The sequence below is a fragment of the Pristiophorus japonicus genome, chromosome 20 (assembly GCF_044704955.1).
Source record: "Pristiophorus japonicus isolate sPriJap1 chromosome 20, sPriJap1.hap1, whole genome shotgun sequence".
Lineage (NCBI taxonomy): Eukaryota > Metazoa > Chordata > Chondrichthyes > Pristiophoridae > Pristiophorus > Pristiophorus japonicus.
Genome location: NC_091996.1, coordinates 74279103 through 74296205, shown reverse-complemented (window position 1 = coordinate 74296205; position 17103 = coordinate 74279103). Strand labels below are relative to the sequence as shown.

The following is a 17103-nucleotide window of genomic DNA, read 5'->3' as shown; positions in this document are numbered from 1 at the left end:
TCAGGCAGCGCGTTCCCGATCACAACAACTCGCTGCGTAAGCACGTTCTCAGCTCCTCTCAGTTTTTTTTTGGCCAATCACCTTAAATCTGTGTCCTCTGGTTACTGACCCACCCACCACTGGAAAGAAAGAGTTTTCTTTATTTCCTCGATCAGAACGGTTGAGAACAGACCATCGCGCTGTCCGTACACTAATGGCATCATCACGTTGTCCAAATAGCACATCTGGCCAAACCGGTTATTACATTCAGTGCACGAGCTGGTGAGCAGCAACAGTTGGCGATGGGGCCAAGGATCTCTGTGCAACAAAACTTAGCAATGTCCCACCTGAGACCGAGGGTGTTCCCTGATCTTCTGGTCAGGGTAAAGTGAGCCCGTGCTCCACTGTAACTATTACAGCTTTCTGGGATAGTGCACAGGAGGGCTCTCACTCACTCACTCTCTCACCCGCTCTCTCAGGAGAGCTAGCACAGCCCAAGCCTTTGTTAAAATATGTTTCTGTTAAGGACATTTTAGTCAAAAAATAATTTGGGGGCCGGGTGCGCACAGAAGCCATTGGGCCCATGCCAAGTCGCACCCCTCAGCTTCTCACCCAAGACGTTCGATCCTACCTGGCAGCGGCTGAAGATGTCTTTCGGGGTGACTCGTACATTGAAGTGTTTGAGCACAGTGATGGCCTGGTCCTTAGCCTTCTCCGAACAGTTCACAGACAGGCAGCGCCCCTCCCCCACCTGCGATCGTAGCTGGAGAGAAGACAAGAATATCAGCAACTGTCCCATCGCCTCACGCCTCACACTTCGCTCCTTCCTCACGCTGCGCACTGATCTTTGGCTAAGTTTGGAGAAGAGAGGTTCACCCTCCCATACCCGTTGCACATTCTCGATGTGTGAATACAGAGAGTGACAACATAATCCTTTCACTCAGTACAACCGACTCAGGCAACCAACCTAACCCTGGGCCTGCTGGCTGTGCTTGGCTCGCACGTACCCCATCCCGCGGGAAAGGCCCAATGTAGTATATTGGCAATCCATCACACACCTCATTCTAAGCTGCCGTTCCAGAACACCTGCCTGTAACTGTGCTAGTGCCCTGGTACTGCCTACACAGTGTCCGCACACTGCCCATTGCCCACATACTGCCCACTGCCAACACACTGCCCACTGCCCGCACACTACACTGTCCCCACACATTGCCCGCTGCCCACACACTGCTCGAATACTGCCCGCTGCCCACATGCTGTCTGCACAATACTCTATGCACTCACCGTCTGGTAGGGTAAGCCACAGGTCAGAATAAATCTGTTTTCTTCGCGAGCAATCTGAAATAAAGAGAGGCGACGTTAATGATATTTCAGAATATTGTAATGAAACACAAAACTGCTGGTGGAGCTTGTTGAGCAGGATGTCCATTTCTGATGTTAATCCGAAACACTTTAGCTCAGTCACAACATCCAGACCCTGCAGGAATCCACCCTGTATTTTATCCAGCCCTGGGATTTTGTGTTGAATGGTTTCCATTGTGAGGTCAGGTTACATAAACCCTCAGTTGTGATGTGGCCCTGGGTCATGTGCCCATACAAGTCCTGCCCACTCTGTGTGGCCATTTAAGGTGGATGTTGGGAGTTCGGGCCCAGACCTGAGATACACACCGTACGGACAAGGCAATATTCAGCACCCTAGGCAGCCATTTTATATTGAGCAGCTGTTTGTTCCTAATAAAGAACCCACCGCGCCCACAGACTCTCAAAGTACTTGTGACAAAATATGTAGAAATGGGTGTATAGGACAGACATTTCGAGCAGAATTGCTCCCAAATTGTTGATGTGTCAGGGCTAAAGCTGCTTAATGATGTCATCAGTGTGATATCTTGAGATACAATAAATGCATAACATGGCTTCTGGGTAGAACCGTGCAGGGCACATGGCTTTATTGTTATCACATCAGTAGTCCACTAGGTGGCTCTACAACACTGCTCCCTCCTTAGCGAAGAAGTTAATCACAGCAAATAATCATTGCACATGACTTGCATGGTATACAAAATTCTTGCTATACATTGATAGCCATGGTGGGACAGGCTCGATGGGATGACTGGCTTCTGTGTCCAGGGGTATGGGAAACTTAGTTCAGGTATTGATTCCCTGTACACTGATGGGGGTTCCGGGGAAAGACCTATCTGCAGTGAGGGGTACGTCTGGGCCTGTGCTGATACTGTGCGGAAAAGTACAGAATACCAGTTAGCCTGCACATCTAACAACATAAGAAATAGAAGCAGGAATAGGCCATACGGCCCCTCAAGTCTGCTCCGCCCTTCAATAAGATTATGGCTGATCATTGACTTCAACTCCACTTTCCCGCCTGATCTTCATATCCCTTGATTCCCCTAGACTCCAAAAATTTATCTATCTCAGCCTTGAATATATTCAGAGACTCAACATCCACAACCCTCTGGGGCAGAGAATTCACAACCCTTTGAGTGAAGAAATTCTTCCTCTTATATGGCCGACCTCTTATCCTGAGATTGTGACCCCTGGTTCTAGACTCTCCAGCCAGGGGGAAACAACCTCTCAGCATCTACCCCGTCAGTCCCCCTCAGAATCTTTTATGTTTCAATGAGATCACCTCTCATTCAGCTAAATTCCTCAGAGTATAAGCACATTCTACACAATCTCTTATAGGACAGTCCTCTTATCCCAGGAATCAATCTAATGAACATTCATTGCACCGTCTCCAAGGCAAGTATATCCTTCCTTAGATAAGGAGACCCAAACTGTGTCCAGTACTCCAGGTGTGGTCTCACCAAGGCCCTGTACAATTGTAGCAAGACTTCCTTACAATAGTGACTACACTTCAAAAGTACTTCATTGGCTGTAAAGCACTTTGAGATGTCGGTGGCCGTGAAAGGCGCTATACAAGTGTAAGTCTTTCTTTTTTTTCTTTTACTCTTATACTCCAACTCCCTTGCAATAAAGGATAACATGCCATTTGCCTTCCTTATTGCTTGCTGTACCTGCATTCTAGCTTTCTGTGTTTCTTGCACACAGACACCCAAATCTCTCTGAACATCAACATTTAAAAGTTTATCACCATTTAAAAAAGATTCTGTTTTTCTATTCTTCCTACCAAAGTATATAACCTCACATTTCCCCACAATATACTCCATCTGCTACCTTACTGCCCATTCACTCAGTTTAAGGGGGAACCAGTAGATGTAGTATATTTGGATTTCCAAAAGGCATTTGATAAGGTGCCACATAAAAGGTTACTACACAAGATAGGGGTTCATGGGATTGAAGGTAATGTATTAGCATGGATAGAGGATTGGTTAATGGACAGCAAGCAGAGAGGTCATTTTCCGGTTGGGCGGCCTCTGCTGATCTTTGTCATCTCCTCACCGCTTACCATCCCACCTAACTTTGTATCGTCAGCAAACTTGGATACATTACACTTGGTCCCTTCATCTAGATCATTAATATAGACTGTAAATAGCTGAGGTCCCAGCACTGATGCCTGTACAGAGTAAACGCCTCTTTAAATTGCTCCCATAAACACTAAACTCCAACAAACCAAATCTCATACATCCCAACACGCCCTTCCCATACTAAACACACTCTGCACTGCAGACACCTTTCAAATGTTTCCTGGACTCACTGGTACTCTGCTCTCTGACATTTTGCCTCCATTACTGGCAGGGTTCCTGCAGCACTTGCAGAGAGATGCTTTCCCAACGGAGCTAATGATCGACCTGAACTTTTCAATTCCCATTTACAGGATTAAAAGAGGCATATCTCCTTTTTCTCTGTGAATGATGAAGCTCAGATCAATGCTGCCTCTTCACACTTGAGGTATTTTTATTACGTCTTTAGAAGGATGCTTCTCAGTTACCATAACAAAAGCCTTGCTGAGGTCTTCAGTATTCACAAACTCAAACGTTGCACAATCACAGTAATGAATACTGAACTGCTTGATGGATTGCACCAATGGCTGCCACTGCGGTTGTCTTTAAGCCAGTTAAAAGTGTGAGGACACAGAAATGACTATGTTAGGGACTGTACTGGATCTCCGCCCTGCACAATGTCGATCCTCAAACTCAGTCCCACACTCTGCTGATCGAGTGCTTTCGGTCAATGCCGCCTCCTCCCACTTCCCAGTGTCATTAACATGTAATAGGGTGCGGGGAGGAGAAGGTAAGCGGAAGGTGACTGTTACATAATGCGTGAGGCAGGGCTCAGCTCAACCGGGTAAGTGACCGGGACAACATACAAGAAATGAAAGAAAAACTGGCATTTATATAGCGCCTTTCACGACCTCAGGACTTCCACAGTGCTTTACAACCAATGAAGTACTTTTGGAGTTTAGTCACTGTTGTAATGTGGGAAACGCAGCAGCCAACTTGCGCACAGCAAGCTCCCACAAACAGCACTATGATAATGAGCAGATCATTTGTTTTAGTGATGTTGGTTGAGGGATAAATATTGGCCCCAGGACGCCGGGGATAATTCCCCTGCTCTTCTTCGAAAGGGATCTTTTACGTCCACCTGAGAGAGCAGATGGGGCTTCGGTTTAACATCTCATCTGAAAAACGGCACCTCCAACAGTGCGGCTCTCCTTCAGCCCTGCACTGGAGTGCCAGCCTAGATCTTTGTGCTCAAGTCTCTGGAGTGGGACTTGAACCGACGACCTTCTGTGGAAGGTGGAAATGGCGGGGGCAGAAAAGCACAGCACAATGAAGTTCACTATACGGTCTGTTCACTATACGGTATAGAGGCCACACAGAGGAATGCCTGCTTTCCTGCATTAAACACACCATCACAGCACAAACTCATTCTCAACCATGTTTAGGCCAGACTCTCGAGGGGACACCCAGCCAGCTGCCCATCAAACAGCTCACTGCGGAGCTCCCAAAGGGTGGACCCTGCTACCTGATCACATCAGGTGTCCCTGACCACAGGGCAGCTCTGATTTATCACAGTGCAAACTGAAAGAGTTTCCCATTATCGGTCGGCCGGCCGGGATCAACATCATCACAAGGTGACTGCCCCGCCAATCGGGCAAAGGGCAGCGATGGGCTGCTGATCTCCCCAGATAGCTGAACATGGGAATGGAAAAGATCTTCCTCTGACAACACACTCGCAAAATACTGATCAGGAAATATGATAAGGTATAAAGGGCTTTCTCTTTCAATACAACTGCCAACATCAAAGAATCCAAAGGGGAGACAGCAAACAAACAAACCAAAGTGTCTCTGATCAAAGGCCCACTTCAGGCTCCGATCACTCAACACCACACAAGGCCAGCACATTCTCCAAGCATTGTTCCGACACAGGCTTTGTACTGCTCTGCTTGAAAGATACATTAAGTACTGTACCTGTGGACATGCTCATTGTCCAAATGCAGACTGACCTCCAGACACGTCACCATCCTAATGGGCTAAAAAGCACTGGGGCACAATGTGGAAGGTGGCTCCATGGGACAGGCCCTGCAGGAACATTGTTTCCCTCTCTGAGTTCCTCCCCTGTGTTTTATCCCCTGGAGGCTCTCGCTGGGTACAGCTTCTCCAAAAGTACCTTACACAACGACCATTCCTCATGCCTAACCTGAATGATCGACATCAGCAAGCTGTTTCATTGGGGCCATCACACCACTAACGGATGGATGGTGGTGGGCGGGGGGGGGGGGGGGGGAGGGGTGGGAGACAGGTGGGGGGGGGGAAGGCGGCGGGGGCGGGGGGAAGACAGGGAGTGGGGGGGGAAAGACAGGGAGTGGGGGGGGGAAAGACAGGGAGTGGGGGGGGGGGAAGACAGGGAGTTGGGGGGGGGAAAGACAGGGAGTGGGGGGGGGAAAGACAGGGAGTGGGGGGGGGAAAGACAGGGAGTGGGGGGGGGAAAGACAGGGAGTGGGGGGGGGAAAGACAGGGAGTGGGGGGGGGAAAGACAGGGAGTGGGGGGGGAGAAAACAGGGAGTTGGGGGGAGAAAGACAGTGAGTGGGGGGGGGGAAAGACAGGGAGTGGGGATGGAAAGACAGGGAGTGGGGATGGAAAGACAGGGAGTGGGGATGGAAAGACAGGGAGTGGGGATGGAAAGACAGGGAGTGGGGGGGAAAGACAGGGAGTGGGGGGGGGAAAGACAGGGAGTGGGGGGGGGAAAGACAGGGAGTGGGGGGGAACGGACGGGGAGTGGGGGGGGAAAGACAGGGAGTGGGGGGGGAAAGACAGGGAGTGGGAGGGAAAGACAGGGAGTGGGGGGAGAAAGACAGGGAGTGGGAGGGGAAAGACAGGGAGTGGGGGGGGAAGACGGAGTCGGGGGGGAAGACAGGGAGTGGGGGGGGGAAAGACAGGGAGTGGGGGGGGGAAAGACAGGGAGTGGGGGGGGGGGGAAAGACAGGGAGTGGGGGGGGAAGACAGGGAGTGGGGGGGAACGGACGGGGGGGGAGAAACGGACGGGGGGGGGGGTGAGGAACGGACGTGGAAGTGGGGGAACGGACGTGGGAGGGAATGTACGGGGGTGGGGGGAATGGACGGGGTGGGAGGGGGGGAATGGACGGGGTGTGGGGGAATGGTTGGGGGGGGATGAGGAATGGATGGGGGGAGGGGGGGGGAGTGGACGGGGGGAAACGGGCGGGAGGGGGGGATGGACTGGGGGGGGGGAGGGGAAACGGACGGGGGGGGGAATGGTTGGGGGGGATGAGGAATGGACGGGGGGAGGGGGGGGGAGTGGACGGGGGGAAACGGGCGGGAGGGGGGGATGGACTGGGGGGGGGGGAGGGGAAACGGACGGGGGGGGGAATGGTTGGGGGGGATGAGGAATGGACGGGGGAGGGGACGGGGTGGGAGGGGGAATGGATGGGGGGAAACGGGCGGGGCGGGGGGCGAAAGGGACGGACGGGGGGGTGAGGAACGGACGTGGGGGTGGGGGAACGGACGTGGGAGGGAATGGACGGGGTGAGGGGGGGGAATGGACGGGGTGAGGGGGGGGAATGGACGGGGTGTGGGGGGGGATGGTTGGGGGGGATGAGGAACGGACGGGGGGGTGGGGGGGGGAGTGGACGGGGTGGGAGGGGGAATGGACGGGGGGAAACGGGCGGGAGGGGGGGATGGACCGGGGGGGGGGGGCGGGGGGGGGAGGGGAAACGGACGGGATGGACAGGGAGTTGGGAGGAACAGACGGAGGGGGAGATGGAAAGGGAGACAATGGACAGGAACGCCCAGGGGACTGTGTCCGAGGCTGTGCTGATTGAAGTGAGAAAATCCCCAGCTGAGGGGGAAATCAGAGAGAAGACAGAGACTTGCAATGATGTAGCACCTTTCATGACCTCAGGACGTGACAAAATGATTCACAGCCAATGAAGTACTTTTGAAGGCTCTGCTGTAATGTGCGCACAGCAAGCTCCCACAAACAGCAACGTGATAATGACCAGATAATCTGTTTTTTGTTATGTTGAATGAGGGATAAATATTGGCCAGAATACTCCCCTGCTCTTCTTTGAAATACTATCCTTTTGTGTTTCATGCTCAAGTACCCCCAGATCCTACTGTACTGCAGCACTTTGCAATCTTTCTCCATGTTATGTATGTAAACTTTATAATAGTGTAAGACTTGCCACCAGGGGGCACACCTGTTAGAGGCCCAAGGGTCACCTGCACACCCCGGGCATGCAAGTATAAAAGGTTGTCTGCCAAGCTGCTTCAGCACTCAGGAATTTGATTAAAGAGACTAAGGTCACATCAGTTTGAGCTTACAGCACACAGTCTTGTGGAGTTATTCTGAACATAACACTCCATTTAAATAATAACTTGCTCATGAAACACAAAAGGATAGTATGCAGGTACAGCAAGTGATCAGGAAGGCCAATAAAATCTTGGCCTTTATTGCAAAGGGGATGGAGTATAGAAGCAGGGAAGTCTTGCTACAGCTATATAAGATATTGGTGAGGCCACACCTGGAATACTGCGTGCAGTTTTGGTTTCCATATTTACGAAAGGATATACTTGCTTTGGAGGCAGTTCAGAGAAGGTTCACTCGGGGATGAGGGGGTTGACTTATGAGGAAAGGTTGAGTAGGTTGGGCCTCTACTCATTGGATTTCAGAAGAATGAGAGGTGATCTTATCGAAACGTATAAGATCATGAGGGGGCTTGACAAGGTGGATGCAGAGAGAATGTTTCCACTGATGGGGGAGACTAGAACTAGGGGGCATAATCTTAAAATAAGGGGCCGCCCATTTAAAACAGAGATGAGGAGGAATTTCTTCTCTCAGAGGATTGTAAATCTGTGGAATTCACTGCCTCAGAGAGCTGTGGAAGCTGGGACATTGAATAAATTTAAGACAGGAATAGACAGTTTCTTAAACGATAAGGGGATAAGGGGTTATGGGGGGTGAAGTGGAGCTGAGTCCATGATCAGATCAGCCATGATCTTATTGAATGGTGGAGCAGGCTCGAGGGGCCTGTTCCTATTTATGTTCTTATGCTCTTCGATTGTTTCTGCCAAAGTGTATGACCTCACACTTTCCAACATTATACTCCAAATTTTTGCCCACTCACTTAGCCTGTCTATGTCCTTTTGCAGATTTTTTGTCCTCCTCACACGTTGCTTTTCCTCCTATCTTTGTATCGTCAGCAAACTTAGCTACGTTACACTCGGTCCCTTCATCCAAGTTGTTAATATAGATTGCAAATATTGCTGGGACAGAGTTAGGCCTTTTCCTGGACTCTATGCAGCCCGTGTTTCCTAGATAGGTTGGATAGGAAGAGTCAAGATTCTGGACTAGTTTCTTCCTGGGTGTAAGACTGTAGTGGGTGAGGTTGTGCTCTCACAGAGGCTCTCAGTACAGTGCTCTCTTGCCATTTCACCGCCTGCTTCTCTCCGTTTGTTTCTTCTCTTCCTATGCTGAAGAAATTCACTCCTCACAGAGAACGCTGACATGGGGATCCTCTGCTAACTAATCCCTTGTGAGAGGCTGGACAGTGAATGCTATCAGACTGGTCTTCCATGCTGGGAAACACAGCCAAAATCAATCCTGCCCTCCTTCAAAATCCACACGTGTATATTTCCAGAAATGAGGAGCAGGAAGTCTTGTTCAGGGGCACTGTACAGGCTCCCCACAGCCCGAGCTGTGACTCACTAACTCTGCACACTCCAATCTGGGACTGTCCCGGGGGAATGGCTGAGGTACGCAGTGCCCTAAGCAGTTGAGCGACAGTGTATGGGAGGCCCACACCCATATACCTGTACCATGGAAAGCTATAGACTGCAGATTGTTCAAATCTACATTTACTTCAGGAAAGGGGAATTACAGAGCGCAGGAGTGACGTCCCAACCGTTGGTAATTCAGATCAACTCGCTGTGTCAAATTTCAGAAGAACAGACAGACACAAACTCACAGGCACACGTTCCTGCAACAAAGCATTCTCCCCCAGCACAGAGCAGTCCTGCTCACATTGGCTGAAGGCCTGTTCTCAGAGTGTATCCCAGTAATTGCTGATAATACAGCATTGAAACAGACCAAAAACAACACAGCCTCTTTATTTGCAGTAATTGACTTGTGCCCCCATTGGGAATGGTGAGCCCAGTCCACAGACAGGGCAAGTTTCAGGAAATGCCTTTGTTACTGTGAGATAGAGCGCAGCCATCTGGCAGGGGAAAGCTATCAGTCACATACAGCAAGGCATGGGTCCAACAATACAGCAAGGCATGGGTCCAACAATACAGCAAGGCATGGGTCCAACAATACAGCAAGGCATGGGTCCAACAATACAGCAAGGCATGGGTCCAACAATACAGCAAGGCATGGGTCCAACAATACAGCAAGGCATGTCCTGCATTGATCCTTGGTCATCAATGCTTCACATCAACCTCGCTGTGTGCTTGCTCAAAGTGGCCCACGTCAGGTGTGACCCCCAACAATACAACATCTTCAGTTCTGTAATCAACTTGATGTCGATACAATTCTGAAGTGGAATGTGTTACTTGAGCTGATAACCCACAGGCTGGAACTAGACTGTGACTACAGTGGTTCAAGGTGCACCGCGCTCCACGGGTCTACATCCATTCCCCAGGTACTGGTACCAGGGGGCTGAGCTCCACCATAGTACAGGTACCAGGGGGCTGAGCTCCACCATAGTACAGATACCAGAGGGCTGAGCTCCACCATAATACAGGTACCAGGGGGCTGAACTCCACCATAGTACAGGTACCAGGGGGCTGAGCTCCACCATACTACAGGTACCAGGGGGCTGAGCTCCACCATAGTACAGGTACCAGGGGGCTGAGCTCCACCATAGTACAGATACCAGGGGGCTGAGCTCCACCATAGTACAGGTACCAGGGGGCTGAGCTCCACAATAGTACAGATACCAAGGGGCTGAGCTCCACCATAGTACAGGTACCAGGGGGCTGAGCTCCACCATAGTACAGGTACAACTCAATCATACAGGCAGCAGCAGCAATAGACCGAGTGTGAACACTAAACCTCCCCTCCCCCCCTCCCTCCAGCCCCCCTGCCCCACCTACATCCCAGAGTACTTAAGGAAGTGGCTCTAGAAATAGTGGATGCATTGGTGATCATTTTCCAACAGTCTATCGACTCTGGATCGGTCTCTATGGACTGGAGGGTAGCTAATGTAACAGTGCTGTTTAAAAAAGGAGGGAGAGAGAAAACGGGTAATTATAGACGGGTTAGCCTGACATCAGTAGTGGGGAAAATGTTGGAATCAATTATTAATGAAATAGCAGCGCATTTGGAAAGCAGTGACAGGATCGGACCAAGTCAGCATGGATTTATGAAAGGGAAATATGCTTGACAAATATTCTGGAATTTTTTGAGAATGTAACTAGTAGAGTGGACAAGGGAGAACCAGTGTACGTGGTGTATTTGGACTTTCAAAAGGCTTTTGACAAGGTCCCACACAAGAGATTTGTGTGCAAAATCAAAGCACATGGTATTGGGGGTAATGTACTGATGTGGATAGAGAACTGGTTGGCAGACAGGAAGCAGAGAGTCGGGATAAACGGGTCCTTTTCAGAATGGCAGGCAGTGACTAGTGGAGTGCCGCAGGGCTCAGTGCTGGGACCCCAGCTCTTTACAATATACATTAATGATTTAGATGAAGGAATTGAGTGTCATATCTCCAAGTTTGCAGATGACACTAAACTGGGTGGCGGTGTGAGCTGTGAGGAGGACGGTAAAAGGCTGCAGGGTGACTTGGACAGGTTAGGTGAGTGGGCAAATGCATGGCAGATGCAGTATAATGTGGGTAAATGTGAGGTTATCCACTTTGGGAGCAAAAACACGAAGGCAGAATATTATCTGAATGGCGGCAGAAGAAAAGGGGGAGGTGCAACGAGACCTGGGTTCACGGTTCATCAGCCATTGAAAGTTGGCATGTAGGTACACCAGGCGGTGAAGAAGGCAAATGGTATGTTGGCCTTCATAGCTAGGGGATTTGAGTATAGGAGCAGGGAGGTCTTACTGCAGTTGTACAGGGCCTTGGTGAGGCCTCACCTGAAATATTGTGTTCAGTTTTGGTCACCTAATCTGAGGAAGGACGTTCTTGCTATTGAGGGAGTGCAACGAAGGTTCACCAGATTGATTCCTGGGATGGCGGGACTGACATATGAGGAGAGACTGGATCGACTGGGCCTTTATACACTGGAGTTTAGAAGGATGAGAGGGGATCTCATAGAAACTTATAAGATTCTGACAGAGCTGGACAGGTTAGATGCGGGAAGAATGTTCCCGATGATGGGGAAGTCCAGAACCAGGGGACACATTCTAAGGATAAGGGGTAGGCCATTTAGGACTGAGATGAGGAGAAACTTCTTCACTGAGAGAGTTGGTAATCAGTGGAATTCTCTACCGCAGAGAGTTGTTAATGCCAGTTCGCTAGATATAGTCAAGATGGAGTTAGATATGGCCCTTACGGCTGAAGGGATCAAGGGGTATGGAGAGAAAGCAGACAGGGGTACTGAGGGAATGATCAGCCATGATTTTATTGAATGGTGGTGCAGGCTCGAAGGGACGAATGGCCTACTCCTGCACCTATTTTCTATGTTTCCCCCCTCCCCCCCTGCTCCCACCCGCCCCCCCATCCCCTGCTCGGCCCCCACCATCATGGTCGTGAGCTCCACACACCAGAACCTCTCAGGTTGCACTCCTGGGCTGCGCTGGTTAAACTGGGCTGAGCAACCAGTTGGACAGTAACAATTGGTCAGAGCCCCTCTGGGTTGCAGATGCAAGACCTGCTCCTGATCATTGCCCATGACTCCAGCTGGGAATGTTCTGACCTGGAGCAAGGCCATCACTGAGCTTGGCTGTGATTAGAAATGTTGTGTAAACGTACTACATTAATCCCGGTACCAGAGCAGCTGGACTTCACGAGCCAGACCATTAGTCCCAGTCAGTGATATTGTAGCCAATGACTCCACTTCAACTCCTGTACCATTGCATCATTCACAAGCTGTGTCCAGTCAAAATGCCCAATTTAAACATTGCTTTCTTAGCGCTTGTAATCTGACCCACCGAGTCCTGAATGTTCTTTGTCACTCTCACAGTCTGTGCAAATTGTGCACGGTTATAATGCATGTTCCAGTGTAACATCATCAGCATCATAGGCAGTCCCTCGGAATCGAGGAAGACTTGCTTCCACTCCTAAAGCGAGTCCTTTGGTGGCTGAACAGTCCAATGCGAGAGCCACAGACCCCATCACAGGTGGGACAGACATCCGTCAGGGGAAGGGGGGGTGGGACTGGTTTGCCGCACGCTCCTTCCGCTGCCTGCACCTGACCTCTTCACGCTCGCGGCGTTGAGATTCGAGGAGCTCAACGCCCTCTCGGATGCACTTGCTCCACTTAGGGCGGTCTTCGGCCAGGGACTCAGTAGGGATGTCACACTTTACCAGGGAGGCTTTGAGGGTCTCCTTGTAATGTTTCCGCTGCCCACCTTTGGCTCGTTTGCCGTGAAGGAGCTCCGCATAGAGCAATTGCTTAGGGAGCCTCGTGTCTGGTGTACGGACAATGTGGCCTGCAAAAAGGGAGGCAAGTCCGACTGCGGCAACTACAGGGAAATCTCCCCATCAGCCACTGGGAAGGTTGTCGCGAGAGTTCTCCTCAACTGTCTTCTCCCTGTGGCCGAGGAGCTCCTCCCAGAATCACAGTGAGGATTTTGTCCCCTACGGGGCACAACAGACATAAAAACATAGAAAATAGTTACAGGAGAAGGCCATTCGGCCCTTGGAGCCTGCATCACCATTCAATATGATCATGGCTGATCATGCAACTTCAGTACCCCACTCCTTCTCTCCATACCCCCTGATTCCTTTAGCCCTAAGGGCCACATCTAACTCCCTTTTGAATATATCCAACGAACTGGACTGAACAACTTTCTGTGGTAGAGAATTTCACAGGTTCACAATTCTCTGGGTGAAAAAGTTTCTCCTCATCTCGGTCCGAGATGGCTTACTCCTTATCTTTAGACTGTGACCCCTGATCTTTGCAGCACGACAACTGCAGGAAAAATGCAGGGAGCAGCACCAGCCCTTATACAAGGCCTTTTTCAAACTTAAAAAGGCCTTTGACACTGTCAACCGTGAGGGCTTATGGAGCGTCCTGCTCCGTTTTGGATGCCCCAAAAGTTTGTCAACGTCCTTCGCCTGCTCCACGACGACATGCAGGCCGTGATCCAATGTTAACAGGGTGAGAGGCACACCATGGCCAGCACTGATTCAAGAACAGGGATTCAGTAAACTCAATATCAAACACACTGCCACAATCTTTACACAACCCCCATAGGATACAAACAGTGCCTCCCATTTCATTCCCACCCCTCTGCTCAGGCTCGATTCCACAAGCACCTCTGCTCCCCGGTCCAGTCACCAGTCTTCAAGTGCGATTGTAGATGCAGAGGGTCATCAGGGAATTCCACCATGGGAGCTCTCACAGCTGGGCATGTGACTGAGCTCAATTGGCTATCACACGTGCGCTTTGCGGCAGGGATGTCTGCACAGCATCAGGAGCAGGAACCCTGGCTGATTACCTAACTCAGGGCACTGAGGCCAAAAGCTGCCCTGGTTGGGCTCAGCAGATTTGGCACAGAGCAGTGCCTGGGCCTGGGAGCTCCATGGTCTGAGTAGCCAGGGCCAGCACCCACAATCCAAACTCAAAGTATGTGTAGAAGGCATTGATCCACACTGAGACTTTCAACCTAGCAATGCAGGAGGGCGCGGTAACAATCGGAGCAGCATCAGGCCAGTGTAAAGGGCAGCTTTGCTCCTCACAAAGGAAGAGAGACTTGTATTTATATAGCACCTTTCATGACCTCAAGACGTCCTGACCATAGAATGATAGAAATTTACAGCATGGAAGGAGGCTATTTCGGCCCATCGTGTGCGCGCCGGCCGACCAAGAGCTATCCAGCCTAATCCCACTTTCCAGCTCTAGGTTCGTAGCCCTGTAGGTTACAGCACTTCAGGTGCACATCCAAGTATTTTTAAATGTGGTGAGGGTTTCTGCCTCTACCACCCTTTCAGGCAGTGAGTTCCAGACCCCCACCACCCTCTGTGGCAGGACTGTGGGTAGCCATAATTCTCCAGTCCAGGCAACATCCTGGTAAATCTCCTCTGCATCCTTTTCAGTGCAATCACATCCTTCCTGTAATGCCGTCACCAGAACTGCACACAGTACTCCAGCTGTGGCCCAACAGTGTTTTATGCAGTTCAAGCATAACCTCCCTGCTCTTGTCTTCTATGCCTCGGCTAATAAAGGCAAGCATTCCATATGCATTCTTAACCACCTTATCTACCTGTCCTGCTACCTTCAGGGATCTGTGAACATGCACTCCAAGGTCCCTTTGTTCCTCGACACATTTCAGTGTCCTACCATTTAAAGTGTATTCCCTTGCCTTGTTAGACCTCCCCAAATGCATTACCTCACACTTCTCTGGATTGAATTCCATTTGCCACTGTTCTGCCCACCTGACCAGTTCATTGATATCTTCCTGCAGTCCGCAGCTTTCTTCTTCATTATCAACTACAAGACTATTTTAGTCATTGATGTATAACCACAAAAAGCAAAGGACCCAGCACTGAGCTCTGCAGAACCCCACTGGAAACAGCCTTCCAGTCACAAAAACATCCGTTTCTTCTCTGCTTCCTGCCTCTGAGCCAATTTTGGATCCAACTTGTCACTTAGCACTGGGTCCCATGGGCTTTTATTTGTGACCAGTCTGCCATGTGGGACCTTATCAAAAGCTTTGCTAAAATCCATATACACTACATCATGCGCACTGCCCTCATCGACTCTCCTGGTTACCTCCTCGAAAACTTCAATCAAGTTAGTCAGACACGATCTACCCATAACAAATCGTGCTGATTGTCCCTGATTAATCCATATCTTTCCAAATGAAGATTTATCCTGTCCCTCAGGATTTTTTCCAATAATTTTCCCACCACTGAGGTTAGGCTGACTGTCCTGTAATTACTCGGTCTATCCTTTTCTCCCTTCTTAAACAAAGGTACAACATTAGCAGTCCTCCAATTCTCTGGCACCACACCTGAAGCCAGAGAGGATTGGAAAATGATGGTCAGAGCCTCTGCTATTTCCTCTTTTGCTTCACTTAACTGCCTGGGATACATTTCATGCTCCTCTCTTTTGTGAAAGCTCATTAAGAGTCATACCCACGTCTTCCTTCCACCTGCCCAGCTTCATTCCCCAAAACCAAGTCCCTCCCATGTTGGGCTTGTTACATACTGGCGAAAGAAGTTCTCCTGAATGCATTTTAGGAATTCCGCACCCTCTGTACCATTTACACTACCTTTTTCCCAGTTAATATTAGGGTAGTTGAAATCCCCCACTATTACAGTTCTATAGTTTTTGTACTTTGCAGCAATTTGCCCACATATTTGCTCTTGTATCTGCCTCTCACTGTTTGGGGTTCTATAGTACTCTCCCCGTAGTGTGATCACCCCTTTTTTGTTCTTCTATTCAACCCTTATGGCCTTGTTTGATGACCCCTCTAACATATCATCACATCTCACAGCTTTCAACATTGCTAACCAGAGTCTTGACCACTAACCAGAGAACCGATAACCAACCAGTGAAGCAATCACTAACCAGTGAAGCAATCACTAAGCAGAGTCCCGATCACGCTGCAGACTGTGGGTGGGGACTGTGATGTTGGATGCAGAAGGGAGAACAATCCAGGAGACAGAGCGCAACATCAGATAAATGGCAGGAACTTCAGCAAGATCCCCGTCAAAGGAATCACTCAGTGAGAGTGACCAGTGCCCCTGGAGTCACTCTGAGAGTGACCACTGCCCCTGGAGTCACTCAGTGAGAGAGTGACCACTGCCCCGGGAGTCAGTGAGAGATTGACCACTGCCCCTGGAGTCAGTGAGAGATTGACCACTGCCCCTGGAGTCAGTGTGAGAGTGACCATTGCCCCTGGAGTCACTCAATGAGAGTGACCACTGCCCCGGGAGTCACTCTGAGTGACCACTGTCCCTGGAGTCACTCAGTGAGAGAGTGACCACTGCCCCGGGAGTCAGTGAGAGATTGACCACTGCCCCTGGAGTCAGTGAGAGATTGACCACTGCCCCTGGAGTCAGTGTGAGAGTGACCATTGCCCCTGGAGTCACTCAATGAGAGTGACCACTGCCCCTGGAGTCACTCTGAGTGACCACTGTCCCTGGAGTCACTCAGTGAGAGAGTGACCACTGCCCCGGGAGTCAGTGAGAGATTGACCACTGCCCCTGGAGTCAGTGAGAGATTGACCACTGCCCCTGGAGTCAGTGTGAGAGTGACCACTGCCCCTGGAGTCACTCAGTGAGAGAGTAACCACTGCACCTGGAGTCACTCAGTGAGAGACTGACCACTGACCCTGGAGTCACTCAGTGAGAGAGTAACACTGCACCTGGAGTCACTCAGTGAGAGATTGACCACTGCCCCTGGAGTCACTCAGTGAGAGAGTGACCACTGCCCCTGGAGTCACTCAGTGAGAGAGTGATAACTGACCCTGGAGTCACTCAGTGAGAGAGTGATCACTGCCCCTGGAGTCACTCAGTGAGAAACTGATAACTGACCCTGGAGTCACTCAGTGAGAGAGTGATCACTGCC

The 17103-nt window shown here is 50.4% G+C and overlaps 1 protein-coding gene across 1 annotated transcript in view; it reads right to left on the bottom strand.

Moving 5' to 3' along the window:
• Positions 1-511: 511 nt before the first annotated feature.
• LOC139232768 (exonuclease mut-7 homolog) overlaps positions 512-17103 on the bottom strand; it is a 270943-nt gene continuing 254351 nt past the window's right edge. The window contains exons 18-19 of the mRNA XM_070863270.1: positions 1264-1317; positions 512-742 (exon numbers count right to left, since the gene is read on the bottom strand). Coding sequence (XP_070719371.1) covers positions 512-742; positions 1264-1317 — 285 coding nt within the window. The remainder of the gene's footprint in view (positions 743-1263; positions 1318-17103) is intronic.